Source organism: Mobula hypostoma, chromosome 24, assembly GCF_963921235.1.
Source record: "Mobula hypostoma chromosome 24, sMobHyp1.1, whole genome shotgun sequence".
NCBI lineage: Eukaryota > Metazoa > Chordata > Chondrichthyes > Myliobatiformes > Myliobatidae > Mobula > Mobula hypostoma.
The window spans coordinates 20,420,083-20,435,297 of record NC_086120.1 but is presented as its reverse complement, the minus strand read 5'-3'; the positions used below and the strand labels follow the sequence as shown (position 1 = coordinate 20,435,297).

At 38.6% G+C, this 15,215-nt stretch overlaps 1 protein-coding gene across 1 annotated transcript in view; it reads right to left on the bottom strand.

Annotated features, from left to right (window-relative positions):
* The window catches only part of timm44 (translocase of inner mitochondrial membrane 44 homolog (yeast)), an 87,179-nt gene that overhangs the window by 22,284 nt on the left and 49,680 nt on the right, over positions 1-15,215 (bottom strand). The window contains exons 9-11 of the mRNA XM_063032302.1: positions 13,912-14,036; positions 4,478-4,528; positions 1,870-1,959 (exon numbers count right to left, since the gene is read on the bottom strand). Coding sequence (XP_062888372.1) covers positions 1,870-1,959; positions 4,478-4,528; positions 13,912-14,036 — 266 coding nt within the window. The remainder of the gene's footprint in view (positions 1-1,869; positions 1,960-4,477; positions 4,529-13,911; positions 14,037-15,215) is intronic.

Genomic DNA, 15,215 nt, shown 5'->3' with positions numbered 1-15,215 from the left:
GAGATTTCCTGTAACACATTTTATAAATAAAATTACTTCCCATGAGAAATCTAGCAAATCCTGGTGGAAGAAAGAGAAAACAAAACAGCTGATATGTAGTTGTGGGGATGGGAATGTGACTGAACCCCAAGACAGCTCCAAACATCTAACTGACAGCAATGCCAGGCAGATAGAAAGTATTTCCTTTTTGCCCTTTAGAGAGGTGCAATGAGCTAAGAGTCTCCAAAGGAAACGTAGAAAGTTTGCTTTAATATAAAGGAGCCTGGCTATAAAAATACAAAAAGAAAGAAGGGAAAGAGCTATGAGGATTCTACCCATCCTGGTATTTTCTAAAATAGATGGAGTAATCAATCAAACAGCTGCTTCAAAAGAAAAATCAGGATCCAGTAATCAACTAATTAGAAAATGAAGCTAAAGCAAGCAGCTTAAATAAAGAGCTTCCATTACTATAGATACAATAGGCTAACAGCAGCTTTAAGTACCTAAGTGTCACCATCTCAGAGGATCAATCCTGGACCCAACATATTGATGCAATCACTACGAAAACATGCCCACAGCTATACTTCATTACGAGTACAAGGAGGTTTGCTATGTCACCAAAAACTCCAGCAAATTTCTACAGATGTATAGTGGAGAGCATTCTGACTAGTTGCATCATCATCTGGTATGGAGGAACCAACTCAGAGGATCATAAGAAGCTTCCGAGGGTTGTAGACTCAGCCAGCTCTATTTCGGGCACAAGCCTCGCACCATTGAGGACATCTTCAAAAGGTAGTGCCTCAAAAGGCAGCAACCATCACAAAGTACCCTCACCATCTGGGACAGAGCCTCTTCTGATTAAGAACATCTGAGTATCTGGATGTACCATAACCATATCCTCAGACACTCCTTCAAGTATTAGAACGTCATTCAATCAAATACACAAGTACAATAACTAGGTATTCAGCCATGCCTTAAATGAATATCCTACAGATGATGTGAATTTTCCCACGTGTCAAAAATCAACTGCAGATCATTCTCTATCAATATTTGAAAAACAGTATTTTTCAAAATAGTATTTCTTTATTCAGATATGGCATGTTTAAACATTCAATGTAAGTTTGTTGATGTTTTCAGTTATGTATTGAATACTTGGCTGCCATGCATTCAAGGGCTCAGTTAAAGTCTGTTTGCATTCATGGCCACAATAGTACTCAAGTATTAGGTTAAGGCATGCTTGCAATTCATTTAAGATGTGTCTGACTTTCAATTATTATGCATAGTAGCTTCAGTGCTGGTGAAGCCTGACTCTTGGAAATCATTCTACTGTCTTGTTTCATACAGCTGGGGATGAACTTGAGTCAAATGTCCTGAAATAATAAATATCAACAATGCAGTGACAGAAATAATTTAATAGCTATCATACATAACTTGTGACCCAATCCCTCTATGCTGTTCACATTGCTATGACAATGACAAATGACCTTAATTGCCCAATCTCAAGGACATAAACAGTATTTTTGGAATAAACCATAAAAAATGTGACAGTTTATGTTAAATCAGTAATAGTAAATAGAAGACTAAGAAGTATATAGAAAAAATACAGTTAGAAGCACCCATTTCACTCAGCTGTAAAGAAGCCCATGCAATAATTTGCTATGATGCTACTTTAGTAAATCATTCACTATTTATTTCCCAAAGTATCTTCCTTTATTATAATAAAATTATAACTGAGAGGGATGCTAGCTTGGTCAGTGAAGCACTTTTTATTCCAGAAATCCAATAACCAGGTCACCAACAGCACAATTTTGATGCAATATACCCAATACTGAGTAAATCTGCCATTACACAGAGTGATGTTAAAGATTGTTAATGAAGCCAGTTACTTACATCGATATTGTCAATGTCAAGTATTTTGGATCGGAACTGAAGGTTCATGGCCTTGGCTTGTTGAATGGGTTGTGCAAGCTGGCTATAAGTCTGTATGTAAGATGAAGAAACACAGAAAGGTTATCATTAAGTACCAGCCCATTTAATTCTCTGAAAAGGCCATACTGGCTATTTTCTTTGCTCTACATCAATACAGATTTCAACTCAACTGAAAGTTGACTCTGTCAAAGGATTATTTTTATTCTCATACAAGTGGAGTATCTCAGTGTACCATTTCAATTAATAAGTACTCTGTATCAGCACCAAGTAGTCCTCGATCTGATAACCGCATGGATAAAAAATAGGTAAGGCTTGTACGGGTTTGCTTATCAAACATTCATAGTTCAGGCATAAAGTTTGAATAACATAAACTTCTATCTCAAAAATATCTCGTCCCTTATTTCTCCCAACTCCTATCATATCTATCAGCATACCAAGATTTGGTAAGCATCAAAACGTAAACTGAACTGTTTTGTCCAGTCATGACTCAGACCACTTCCTACACGACTCATTCTCAATGTCACTTGTGCTTGCAGTGTGCACCACATTTTGTCTGTTTATTTGCTACTCAGTCAGGAGCAAAGCGGAACACATAAATGTCAGAGAAAATGGATTCAGTCACACCCCAAGAAGTAAGTTGTGCTATTTACATGATTTTTGATTTATTGTTACTGTTGAATAGAATTGAATTATTCCACACCCCATTAGATCGGGAAACGTGACAAAAGACATGAAGATGAATTGCACACTATTCATTTGGCGAAGCAGCAACTTGCCATACAACATAGTCTTCGTATCACTCAATATTTTGTGTCCCAACATCATTTGCAGCAAGCTTAAAGGTGATTATTGATGCATTTTCTTTGAACCTAATTCACCTCATGCTCTCCCTTGTCCAGATGCAAACTAAAAAGCCAGTCTTCTTTAGGATTGTAGTGGCTAAGGAATCAGTTATGAAGGATTGCTCGATCAGCATCATCAGACAAGTCAACAGAACAGGGATGACAGATTAGGTGTTGAATGGTGGCTGACATAAGCCCAGCACCTTATCAGTTGGAGAAAGTAGAATCTAAAAAATTTAAGGAATTATAGCTGCTGGTGATGGCTGTGGAGGGGGTAGAATTTTGACCCACAACCACTACATTGAAATTTTACATGTTCAATGACATTTCATAAATCCATCTATTTCTCATGCAGTCTAACAACTGAATTTCTGAATTTTAAAAAAATCAAACAACAAAACAAATAGCGAGGAGGGATTTAAAAATATGGTGAGAAGACTCTTGTCACTGTGGAGGGATGTGCTCAATTAGTTGTTATTGGGGGATTAAGCAAAATGCTAAGATAGGTGGATCTGTCACGGAGACAGTTTAGTTGATAATGTTGGCAATTTCCTTTGAGTTTCTGGCCAATATGGCTCTCTCAAGCAATATCTAAACAGATCAGTTATTTACTCACTTCTCTTCGCGAAACTTTATTGTAACAAACTGGCTGCTTGTACCTACAGATATGGTTGTGACGAGGGCTTCAAAAAGAAGCTATTGATGTGAAGGACTTTGAGATGTCCTAACAACGTGAAAGGTATGATATGAAGGCAACCTCTTGCTCTTCTTGCATTTTCAGAGCAACTTCATGAACAATATTTCCTCTTAAATTTGCTCCGTTTCCCCAAATAATCACAACTGACCAGACAACTGTACAACTCAGGACAATTAATTGTAGGCTGCAAGCATACACTCTGAAGTTTCAATGCTGAGTAACAGTAAATGAGCTGTAAAAAATAAATTACTTTTAAATATCTCCTCTTATTGTAGTCATTACTAAATCCCACCTTGCAGTTCCAACCTACAGTGATGTGTGATCTTAAATGTCAAAATTCCTTGGAGGCCAACTTGGTATCAAGAAGTAATCAAAAACTCTCTTACATTAGACTCATTATCAAACAGAGAACAGTTCTTTTCTCCACAGGGAGCAGAAACATGCACCTTGTTAGCAAAAATAATTCACAATTGACAAGCTCATTATGCGAACAACTGTATTTCAGATGTTATGTTCATGCAAACTGCATTCAATCAATGATATGCATCAGCTATCAACTCAAGTGCCATTGCATTAAAAATAAATCACCATAAACATTCCAATTATGGAACCAACAATGAGAGGCTTTATATGTTTTTTTAAAAATCCTCTCTCTACTTCGCCTCTCCTGAAACTGAATCCCGCTGGCTTTCACCTCTGCTGGTGGCCTGGTACCTTGCTCAATTACAAAAGGCAGTTCGTTCAGAAAGGGGAACATTAGAGCCAAATCTAATCCCCAATTCTCAAGAAAACATCCACAAAAAAATCACATCACAGGAGTCACCATTAATGATTGCGAGACAGAGGAATAGTTGTCTATTTTATTCTCTAGGGGCTGTTGGAGAACAGCTGTGGTTGTCCTGGTTGTAATTAGCTGAATTAACTTAGTCTAGAGATTAGATCACAATCCCTTCTCACTTGTATTTTAGAACCAATAGCTGAGCAGAAATATAACAGAAACAAATGGAGTTCTGTTAACCAAAATACATACTGCTTCATAACACCAGTCCTTCAGAACATCGAGTTCACCTCTCATCATAGCCTGTAAGACAAAAGAGATTATCAGTTAAGTTTGTTCTACATTAGCAAGATAAATGCAATCATACCTGGAATATCTTATTAATGCATCTCCAATAAATAATTTATTTCAAGATTTTGATCCATAATAAAAGATTTTGTCTATAAATACTATATCCATGTTCATAAATACTGATTACTGATCCCATTATAAAAACGATAATTTTAAATGCAAAATATTTGTTCAGTCTCCTTAATTTTGAGAAACGCAACAAATTATTCACCATACAAGAAAACAAGGCAAAGCTGACAAATAAAAAGTGACCTTGAAGTAACATAACATTCAACAACGAATAAGAAAACAGAAATATGATCCTCCTGAATATATTAATTCAATTAAGTTACGGCAATTCAGTAACACAAGAATAATTATCTTGCACATGTTACAGCTGGTCTGCTTACTGGACAGAACTGTTACTTGACTGTAACACAAGACTACCTTTCAGGAGCCATCAAGTAATTCGTAGTTCTTAATTGTTATGTTTAGACTACATAAAAACGTAGTCTGGTATTTTTAAAAAAGGAAGTAAAGAAAGGATAAGGAAAATATAATAGGTATATACTTGATATGAAACACTTATTTTGGAAATCTGTAAGATACTATTTGTGGAAAATGCTTTCTTGGAAAAAATGCTTAGGAAGCTAAAATGAAGGATAGTGAAAGAAGCAATGCTGGAATGAATATTAAAGGAATTTGTTGAATGTTTTTATAGCAACTTCTGCCTCAGAATTCCACACTCTAACCATCATTTTGATTTTTATGTGATTAAATTAAATATGAACCATCTCATTACCACTCCCTTGAACAGTGTAATGATTTACAGAATCCATTGTAACTTTCTTCTAAACGCCTTGCAAAATCCAAAATAACTTACATCATAACTATACAAATTCATATTCAATTTACAGAAATCTTATAACCATTTTATTAATGACAGAAATAAACTATTTGCATTTAGGAATTAAAGAAAAACTATAAAAATTTACTGGTAAACGCAAATTGAAGGCCATGGCAAATAACAATGAAAACTGTGAAAGACACATTTTTTGAATACCACATCTCAGTGACTTCTTCAATGGACAATAATGGCTAGTTGATTTTCAGTGAACTCCTCTGTGTGGCCCCGGAGGACCTTCTGAAGCAGTTCTGGACTATGAAGCCATCCTACAGATAATAGGATCTAATAATTTAAACAGCAGAGTTCTGGTCTGGGTGGTTGAAAAAAGTAAATATGACAGCAAGGATGGCAGTGATTGGAAGATGAATGCTGTGGTAGGAGAGAAATGGAGGTGTTATAAAGCCACAGCCAACCCCTTATTATGTTATCTCAGCAATCCTAGTAATCTGTTGGGGTCAGAATGTGAACTGTTGTGACATCTCACAAGTTCCTTGCAAAGAAATAACAACAGCCTCGAATGCTAGTGTCTTAAGTATGCATGATCGAAGACTGATCAAGTACTGACAAATTCAAAAGATTCGTCTGTAGCACTGGCAGATGACTGCCCCATGTGCAGCAATGGAATGTGCAACTTTGGCCAAAATATTAACTAAGTGTGCAACTCATCACATTAGAAGGGATCTGCCAAGTTCTGCGCAGGCACGTGCCAAGATAGAGCCAGACTCCTCCATAGTCCTTGAAAGTGGGGTAGTGGGAATATAGAGATGAGGTTACAATTGTATCAGCAGTAATCTCATTGAATAGTGGAGTATGTTTGAAAGGCCAAGTGGTCTTTTCCTGTCCCATGTTTTGGGGGGGGGGGGGCTCTGCCATCCCTGAGGGTAAATTTATTCATGGAGTCTTCAGCCACTTAATTATCTACCACCACTCTTGAAAGAATACTGGATGAGGAGAAAACAGTATGTTTGAGGGCCACATCTGGTGGTTTCATTTTTGATGGTTTCACCCCTGTCTTTGGGGAGAATAAATGGCAGCATCATCTCCACATGGATCTATCCTCAGTCCTGATGCCTCAATTAAACATCACTTCTTTTTGTAATCTGGTAGATGCAGCATCATGGTTAAGTACAACAAGATAAGCATCTAAGGTGTATGGGATGGATGGAATAAAAGGAGTTGTATGGGGCAGGTTTTTGTTTACACAGAAAAAGTTTAACTTGATATTGTATTCAATGTAGACATTGTGGGCTGAACGGCCTGTTTCTGTGCAGTACTGTTCTATGTTCATAAAGTTACCAGTTTGTGCAAGCTGTAGGTGAGAGGCTCACAGAATGCTAATTGTGCGATGAAGTAGTGGAGCATATAAATGTTAGGTGTACGACCTGACAGAGGTTATTGATGGAGGGTGTCATAGGTGCAATTAATTAATTGGTGTCTGTGGCTTGTGGCGTAATTGGCATGATATGACATGATAAGAACAATGCAGATACATTAATTGCTCTATCACCTTTGGGAGATCCCTGAAACTCCTGGGGCACTGCGTTCAGGATTTCTGACATTGCCGTCCAGGACTATCTGTTCTCATTAACTTTTCATCATGTCTAGGATAGCCTGCTTGAACACCCTTCCAACATTCCGGCTCCTCTGTCAAGGCCAAATGTGCAACTTCGGAAAACTCTAAACCTCACAACTCCATGTTGTGCCATTTCTCATTTTTTGTTGGTCAGATTTCTTTTCTTCACGGCTGCCAGAATCTGGTATAACGCACTGCACCTCCGCTAGCAGCATAGACTAATTTTACTCCTGTTATAAGGTTAAGATTTTTATGATACATGCAGCCAATCAACATGTTATTTGTTCTGGTTGCCCACATTAATCATTATAATGCACAAACAGCAGGAAGTCAATGTGCTCACAGTATAGCAAACCCAACACCAGTTCTGAGTTGGGGAGCAATCCAATTTAGCTCCCTTGATGCCTTGTGAATTTCAGAATACTAGATGATTTTGTTGGCTAAATGCCTTGTTCCTAATCCAAAATATTTCCTGACAGAGAAGAGAGAACTTCTGCCATTTTTGGAGGGTCTTCATCACAAAGACACTGACATTTTAGGAGAATGGTTTACCACCATCTTCTCAAGGCCAATCATTGAAAGGGTATTAAATGCTAATCTTTCCAGCACTGTTCACATTCAATGAGAACATTTTAAAAATAACATTAACTGACCTTTATCTTGTGTACTTTGGGCCACTGTAATATGAGAATGAGTATCTTCTGCAATGCTTTGGGAAATATCTTATGTTCTTGACACCGCACAACTTCACAAGGAATCAAATAAACAGCGGCAATAAATGCAAGTCAGAAAAAAAAGATTGCAGGCAGCCTGAAATAAAGCAAATAATTCTGTAAACTTTCAGCAGGTCAGGCAGCATCCAAGGAAAAAGAAGTACAGTTAACGTTTCAGGTCAAAGATGTTTCTCAGAAACATTAACTTGTTTCTCTTTTCGTAGATGTTGCTTGACCTGTTGAGTGTTTCCAACGTTCTCTGTTTTTATTATATAAAAATTGTTGATTTTATAGGTAGAAACCTCAGAACACTACTTTCAACAGTTTGTACTCAGATATTTTGCAGAATGATTTCTTTTTACTTAGTGCTTTTAGCTATAGTTTTCAGTTCTAGGTAAACAAGTAAACTTGGAAGGGGGCCCCATTGTAATTGGGAAGTGAATTGTTAATACCAGTCAATTGAACTCAGATGATTTTAACTTTGGTTTGGCTCCTGAAGCACAACATAATTTCAACATAGCAGATTTGTGGCAGGTTGTGGGTAGAGACTGTGAGCAGGGACAGTTACAGTGACTCAGTGCTGGCATCAGCTGGAAAGTGTGACATTGGTGCAGGTCAAGATAATTGTCGAGTAGCTGAAGAGATTCTAATTTTTTCTGATAAATCTCTGCTTTATGAGCTTTCAGTGCTGGAGTTAGAGAAAGAAATTAGCTCCTTATAGAATGTTTGGCAAGTGGTTACAGACTATTCTAACATTTAAGTGGCAAGTTAATATGTGAAACTTGGTCAAAAAGGTGATGTGTCATGATGAGGCATGTGGTAGTTCCTGGATGCCAACATGTCCCACAGCACACACATGGCTTCAGGATCTTCTGGTAAGATGGTGGTGCATTCGATTGCAACTGCTTCAACAGGGTCAACCAAATATGCTTTTTAAGCATATTTTTACCATCACGAGATCCTGCTGGACATTAAGAACTTAAAGTACTGCAGGTGTACCCCATCAGTGAGTTGCTCTTTGGTGGAGAAACTGGAGCTGGGCTTGGCATTGACCGTAGTGTCAGAGAGGTATCGGAGGAGTCAGTGCGCGAAAGAGGTGTGCGGTGTAACAGCGAGTGATTGCCTTCGTCGTTTTTCTTGTGATCGCAAGACCCTATTGGGCATTCTTAATGTGGAATGCCGCAAGTCCAATTCACTGATTTATTGGCAGACGGCAGGGGAGCTGCTTGGCCTTGTCATAGATAGAATTAGGCCTCAAGACATGGTGTCACTTGTTAACAGCTACCCAGGAGAGATGCTTCGAAGTCAGAGCACTCCGCTGGAGGCAGTGTGGTGTGGTGTCCAAGCTGGAGTCATTGCTTCCCCGAGTATTCGCTCAGCAGAAGGTAAGCCGTATTGTGTTCGACTGTAGACTCCTGCAACATTCATAGACTCAGGATCTTGGACAATTTTCTTTCATGTGTCTGTATTCTACTGATATCTTAAATATGCTTGCTATCTTCTACGGGCCTTGTGCTGTGTATGACGTTTGGTACCGTTTCGCACCTTGGCCCTGGAGTAAGGCTGTTTCGTTTTGCTGTATTCACGGGTATTCATGTTTGACTGAATGAGAATTAAACTTGAACTTTAGCTCAGGGTTCATTGAGTAGGAGGTCAAGCTGCAGCCAATGTGATTCATCAGAGAGAAGAACGTTTATAGGCACTTTATACCAAGACACATCACATCCCATGAGAGGTCATCTAATTTGGTCAGGAATTGCAATGTGAATGAAGATAAGGCAAACAAAAGGATTAATATTTGCAACTGTTAATTCAAGTAGGGAAAGCAAATGAGAGCATTGTGATTGTAAAAATAGCTTAGTGAGGGAAATTCAAACAAACAAACAAAAAGACATTGAAATCTAAAAAAAACCAAATTACTGTGAACACTCAGCAGATGAAGTGGAAAGAGAAGCAGAGTTAACAACTGAAGTTAAAGATACTTCATCAGTTCTGTTTCTCTTTTCAATGCCTGACTGTGCCTGGCTTTTGTGTTTTTATTTTAGTATATTAAGGAGGACTGACTCTGCAGCAAACAGCTAAGACTCTGGAAGGCTGTGTTGCTTGTCTCATTGCCAGTGTTCAGGCTATAGAAGAGCACACAGTGGGAGGAGAAGGATTCATTAGTCATGGTAACATGATGTACTAAGGACATTGGCTGGACAAAGGAGGTGATTCTGCATAGTCAGTGCGAGGAGCTAGGCATCAAATTAACAGAATTTCAGAAATAATTACCTCTGGATATTTGCCTGAACTGCATTCACAGAATAACAAACAAGCGACTCAAAGATTGGTGAGATAGAAGTGGGCTTCAATTCACGGGATACCAGGAGTGGCAGTTGTAGCTTTAGAATGCTTTATACATGAACTGTGCTGGGATCAGTACCGTAATGAGCTACATAACTAGAGAAACAGACATTTATAGTAGTAGGGATAAAAGATCAAAACTGAGATGTCAAATTGAAGAGAAAGGTCAGGATGCACAAGCACTCCTCCCTCCGCATCATCCTCAACATGGGTGCCCCCAGGGCTGTGTGCAGAGCTTACTGCTGTACACTCTATTCACACACAACTGCATAGCCAAACACCGAGCAATCACATTGTCATGTTCACCAAACACACAATTGTGGTGAGGCTCATCACCAGCAATGATGAGACAGCCTACAGGGAGGAAGTGAAAGAGCTCAAGGCCTGGTGCCAGGCAAATAACTTTGTCCTCAAGGTCAACAAGGGGCATGGTTATCGACTTCAGGAAAACCCGCACCGCTCACATCCCTTTTCATGTCAGTGGAACAGCAGAACCTCTTGCACAACCTCTCTTGGTCTCAAAAATATATATCAAGAACCTTGAAAGAGAGTCCATAGGTTGTGGGAACAGTTCAATGTTAGGGCAAGCAAAGTAAATTGAAGTTATCCTGACATGTCTATCCACAGCCTCCTCTACTGTAAAGATACACATTTTAATTCCACATCCCATTCCCATTCTGACATGTCTATCCATGGCCTCCTCTACTGTAAAGATGAAGCCACACTCAGGTTGGAGGAACAACACCTTATATTCTGTCTGGGTAGCCTCCAACCTGATGGCATGAACATCGACTTCTCTAACTTCTGCTACTGCCCCACCTCCCCCTCATACTCCATCTGTTATTTATTTTTATACACACATTCTTTCTCTCACTTTCCTTTTTCTCCCTCTGTCCCTCTGAATATACCCCTTGCCCATCCTCTGGGTCCCCCCCCCCCGTCTTTCTTCCCGGACCTCCTGTCCCGTGATCCTCTCGCATCCCTTTTGCCAATCACCTGTCCAGCTCTTGGCTCCATCCCTCCCCCTCCTGTCTTCTCCTATCATTTTGGATCTCCCCCTCCCCCTCCAACTTTCAAATCTCTTACTCACTCTTCCTTCAGTTAGTCCTGACGAAGGGTCTCGGCCTGAAACGTCGACTGTATCTCTTCCTAGAGATGCTGCCTGGCCCCTGCTGCATTCGCCATCAATTTTGATGTGTGTTGCTTGAATTTCCAGCATCTGCAGAATTCCTGTTGTTGAAGTTATCCCTTTTGGTTTAAGAGTCTGATGGGTGAGGGGTAGTAACTGTTGCTGAACCTGGTGGTGTAAGTCCTGAAGCTCTTGTACCTTCTTCCTGATGGCAGCAGCAAGAAGAGATCATGTCCTAGATGGTGGGGGTCCCTGATCATGGATGCTGCTTTTCCATTCGTGTAGATGTGCTCAAAGGTTGGGAGGGCTTTACCCATGATGGATTGGACTGCATGCACAACTTTTTGTAGGATTTTTCATTCAAGGACATTGATTTTTCCATACCAAGCTGTGATGCAGCCAGTCAATATACTCTCTACCACACACCTACAGGAAAACATATATACTGAAAGGTACTGGAAAAAGACCAGCAATAGGAAGGATTCCATTCATCCTGCTCATGGACTGTTTGTCCCACTCCCATCAGCACTCACTCAAAAACAGTTACTTCCTCCAAGTCATCAGGCCGATCCATACTGCCAACCATTAACCCATTCCACCACCACTACATACACATCACCTAGCATCACTTTATGTACATACAACCAGACTAGTATATAACAGTTACTAGTACATTGTGTTTTACAGGATTGCTTTTATATTTATATTTAATGTGTCTATTTTTTTGCTTTTATAATGTGTTCTTTATGCTTGTTGTTTTTTTTTTGCTGCACCGTATCCAGAGTAACAATCATTTCATTTTCCTTTACACTCCTGTATTGAAGAAAGACTATAAGCAGTCTTGAATCTTGGTAAGAAATAATATGGGAAATGATAAACAGACCGACAGGAAGGAAAGAAGAGTATGAATCCCCTCATTATTATTTATCAACGAGCTTCAAAAGCTGAGCCTCTGTACTCCCTCTGCAACTGAATCGTCGACTTCATTATCAGAACACAAGTCATTGTGGATCAGGAATAACATCTTCTTGCTGACAATCAACACAGGCGCACTTCAAGGATGTAGCCCACTGCCCTTTTCTCTACACTGATGACTGTGTGTCCAGGCACAGCTCAAGTGCCATTTACAAATTCACAGATGATACCACTGTTGGTAAGATCTCAGGTGGCGACGAGACAGATTGGCTGATTCAGTGAATCTATCTAAGTGATGTTTCAACAACAACCTTGCACTTGTGTCAGCAGGACCAAGGAATTGATTGTGGACTTCAGGAAGAGAAAGTCGGGATAACACACATCAGTCCTCATTAAAAGGTCAGCAGTGGAAATGGTGAGCAGCTTCAAGCTCCTGGGCAACATCTTGAGGATCTTTCCTGGGCCCACCACACTGATGCAATTGTGAAGAAGGCATGCTAATGGCTCTATTTTGTTAGGAGTTTAAGAAGATTTTATATGCCACCAAAGACTCTTGGGAATTTCTATAGTTGTACAGTAGTGAGCATTCTAACTGCTTGCTTCACAGCCTGGTATGGAGTCTCCAGTGGACAGGATCGCAAGTGGATTCAGCCGGTTGTAAACTCAGCCAGCTCCATCGTGGGCACAATCCTCCCCACCATCAAGACATCTTGAGAACATGCCTTCTTCTCATTACTACCACCAAGGAGGAGGTACAGAAGCCTGAAGACCTCACTTAACAATTTAGGAATGAACCCGTGAACACTATTTCATTTTCCTTTCTTTCCACACATTCAACCTATATAAAATATAAACCTAATTCTGATTCAGATTCTAAGTCAATGGATAAGGCTAAAGGTTACAATAATAACAAAAGAACAAAACTAAAGGCTCTGTATTTGAATGCATGTCGTGTTTAAACAAAAGCAGATGAAGTGACAGCATAATTAGAAGTAAGTATGATCTGCCAACCACTACTAAAATATGGCTGAAAAATGACACAAATTGGGACCTGAGCTTTGAAAAGCATATTTAGAACAGACAGGATGCTAGAAGGAGACAAAGGAGTAGCTGCTAATTAATAAAATTGGTGCCATGAAGAGAGATGACCTAAGCTCAGAAAACCACATTGTAGAAGTTGTTTGGATAGAGATGTAAAATAGTAAAAACAAGAGTTTGTTTCTGTGAGTGATACATACAAGCCTCAAATAATAAGCACACAAAGTATAATGGAACAAATTATGAGAACTTGTTGGAAAATTACAGCTTTAATCTACATCGACTGTCAAAATCAGCCTACAGAAGGAGTTCAAAGTGCTTCTTGGCAGAGTCTGTTCCAACTTTAAAAAAAATTATCTTCCAGCATTGGGTGCCAACTGAAATAACCAGGAACCTGGCTGATTTTTTTTACATTAAGATGGAAGTAACAAAACTACAACCACTCTCTTGCTAAGATCAGCTACCTCACCACAGATCAGGAATCAAGCATGTCCAAATGGCTCAGGACATGCTGGATGATGTACTCTCCGCTAGGGGAATATGCACTTAACCATGTTAACTCAAAGTAAAATTTAATTAAATATGAAAATGAAAAAAAATAGTGAAAACTTAAACATCCAAGTAATATCAAATACTATAACACTTCAACATTTAATTCACAGATTTTTCTTTACAATGAATTACATTCCACAGATTCACTCCTCCTACTAAAAAATATGAAACATCACCAGGTACCTCCAGAACATTGGGAATGATGTCCCTCTCACATTGCTTTAAAAATGTGTCTTTATCAAAGTGGGGGTCGACTTTCAGAATCTCTGTCAGCACCTCTGACATTTCAGTCTTAGAAAACAGCCCCCCTGGGAAAAGAACAAATACAACATCAGCAAAGATTTACTCAGTCAAAACAAGAATATTATTTCTTTTCTTTCTTTTTAAATCTTTTTATTGAATAAGTATACAAAGGGTAAACCATAAAGGCACTAATACACTGTTAGAAATTACAGGAGATATTAATACAGAAGAAAAAATTGATACAAACAGTGCAATTTAAACATAAAATAATATGGTAAAATAATAGTATACTGATTTTTATATATATCAATATAGAAAAGGAAAAAAACCCCAAAAAAGACCCCAAAAAAAACCCCACCGTGCAACTAAACTAAAAGCAAAGCAAAGCAATGGGCTAACTTGGAAACAGGTAGAGTTAAAGAACTTAAAATCACGTCCTCAAACCTGACCTCCATTAAAAACAGTTTTTAAAAAAAGGCAAGAAGGGAATATAAATATGGAACAAAAGAGAAAAAAAATTACATTAAATGAAAATATTGAATAAAAGATCTCCAGGTCTGTTCAAATTTAAGTGAGGAATCATAAAGATTACTTCTAATTTTCTCCAAATTTAAGCATAATATCGTCTGGGAAAACCAAAAAAAGGTAGTTGGAGCATTAGGCTCTTTCCAATGTTGTAAGATACATCTTTTCGCCATTAAAGTAAGAAATGCAATCATTCTACGGGCTGAAGGGGAAAGATTACTGGAAGTTTTAGGTAATCCAAAGATAGCAGTAATAGGATGAGGAGAAATATCTATATTCAATACCTTTGAGATAATATTAAAAATGTCTCTCCAAAAAGTTTCCAGAGTAGGACAAGACCAAAACATACGAGTTAAAGAGGCTATCTGCCCCGGACATCTATCACAAAAAGGATTAATATGAGAATAGAAACGAGCTAATTTATCTTTGGACATATGTGCTCTATTAACAACTTTAAATTGAATTAGGGAATGTTTAGCACAGATAGAGGAAGTATTGACTACTTGTAAAATCTGCCCCCAGTCATCCACGGAAATAATAGAACCCAATTCTTGTTCCCAATCTGACCTAATCTTATCAAATGCAGCTTTCCTAAGTTTCATAATAATATTATAAATAATAGCCGTTGCACCTTTCTGACATGGATTAAGGTTAATTATAGTATCTAAAATATATGTAGGAGGTAGCGTCGGAAAGGAAGAGATTATAGTACTTAGGAA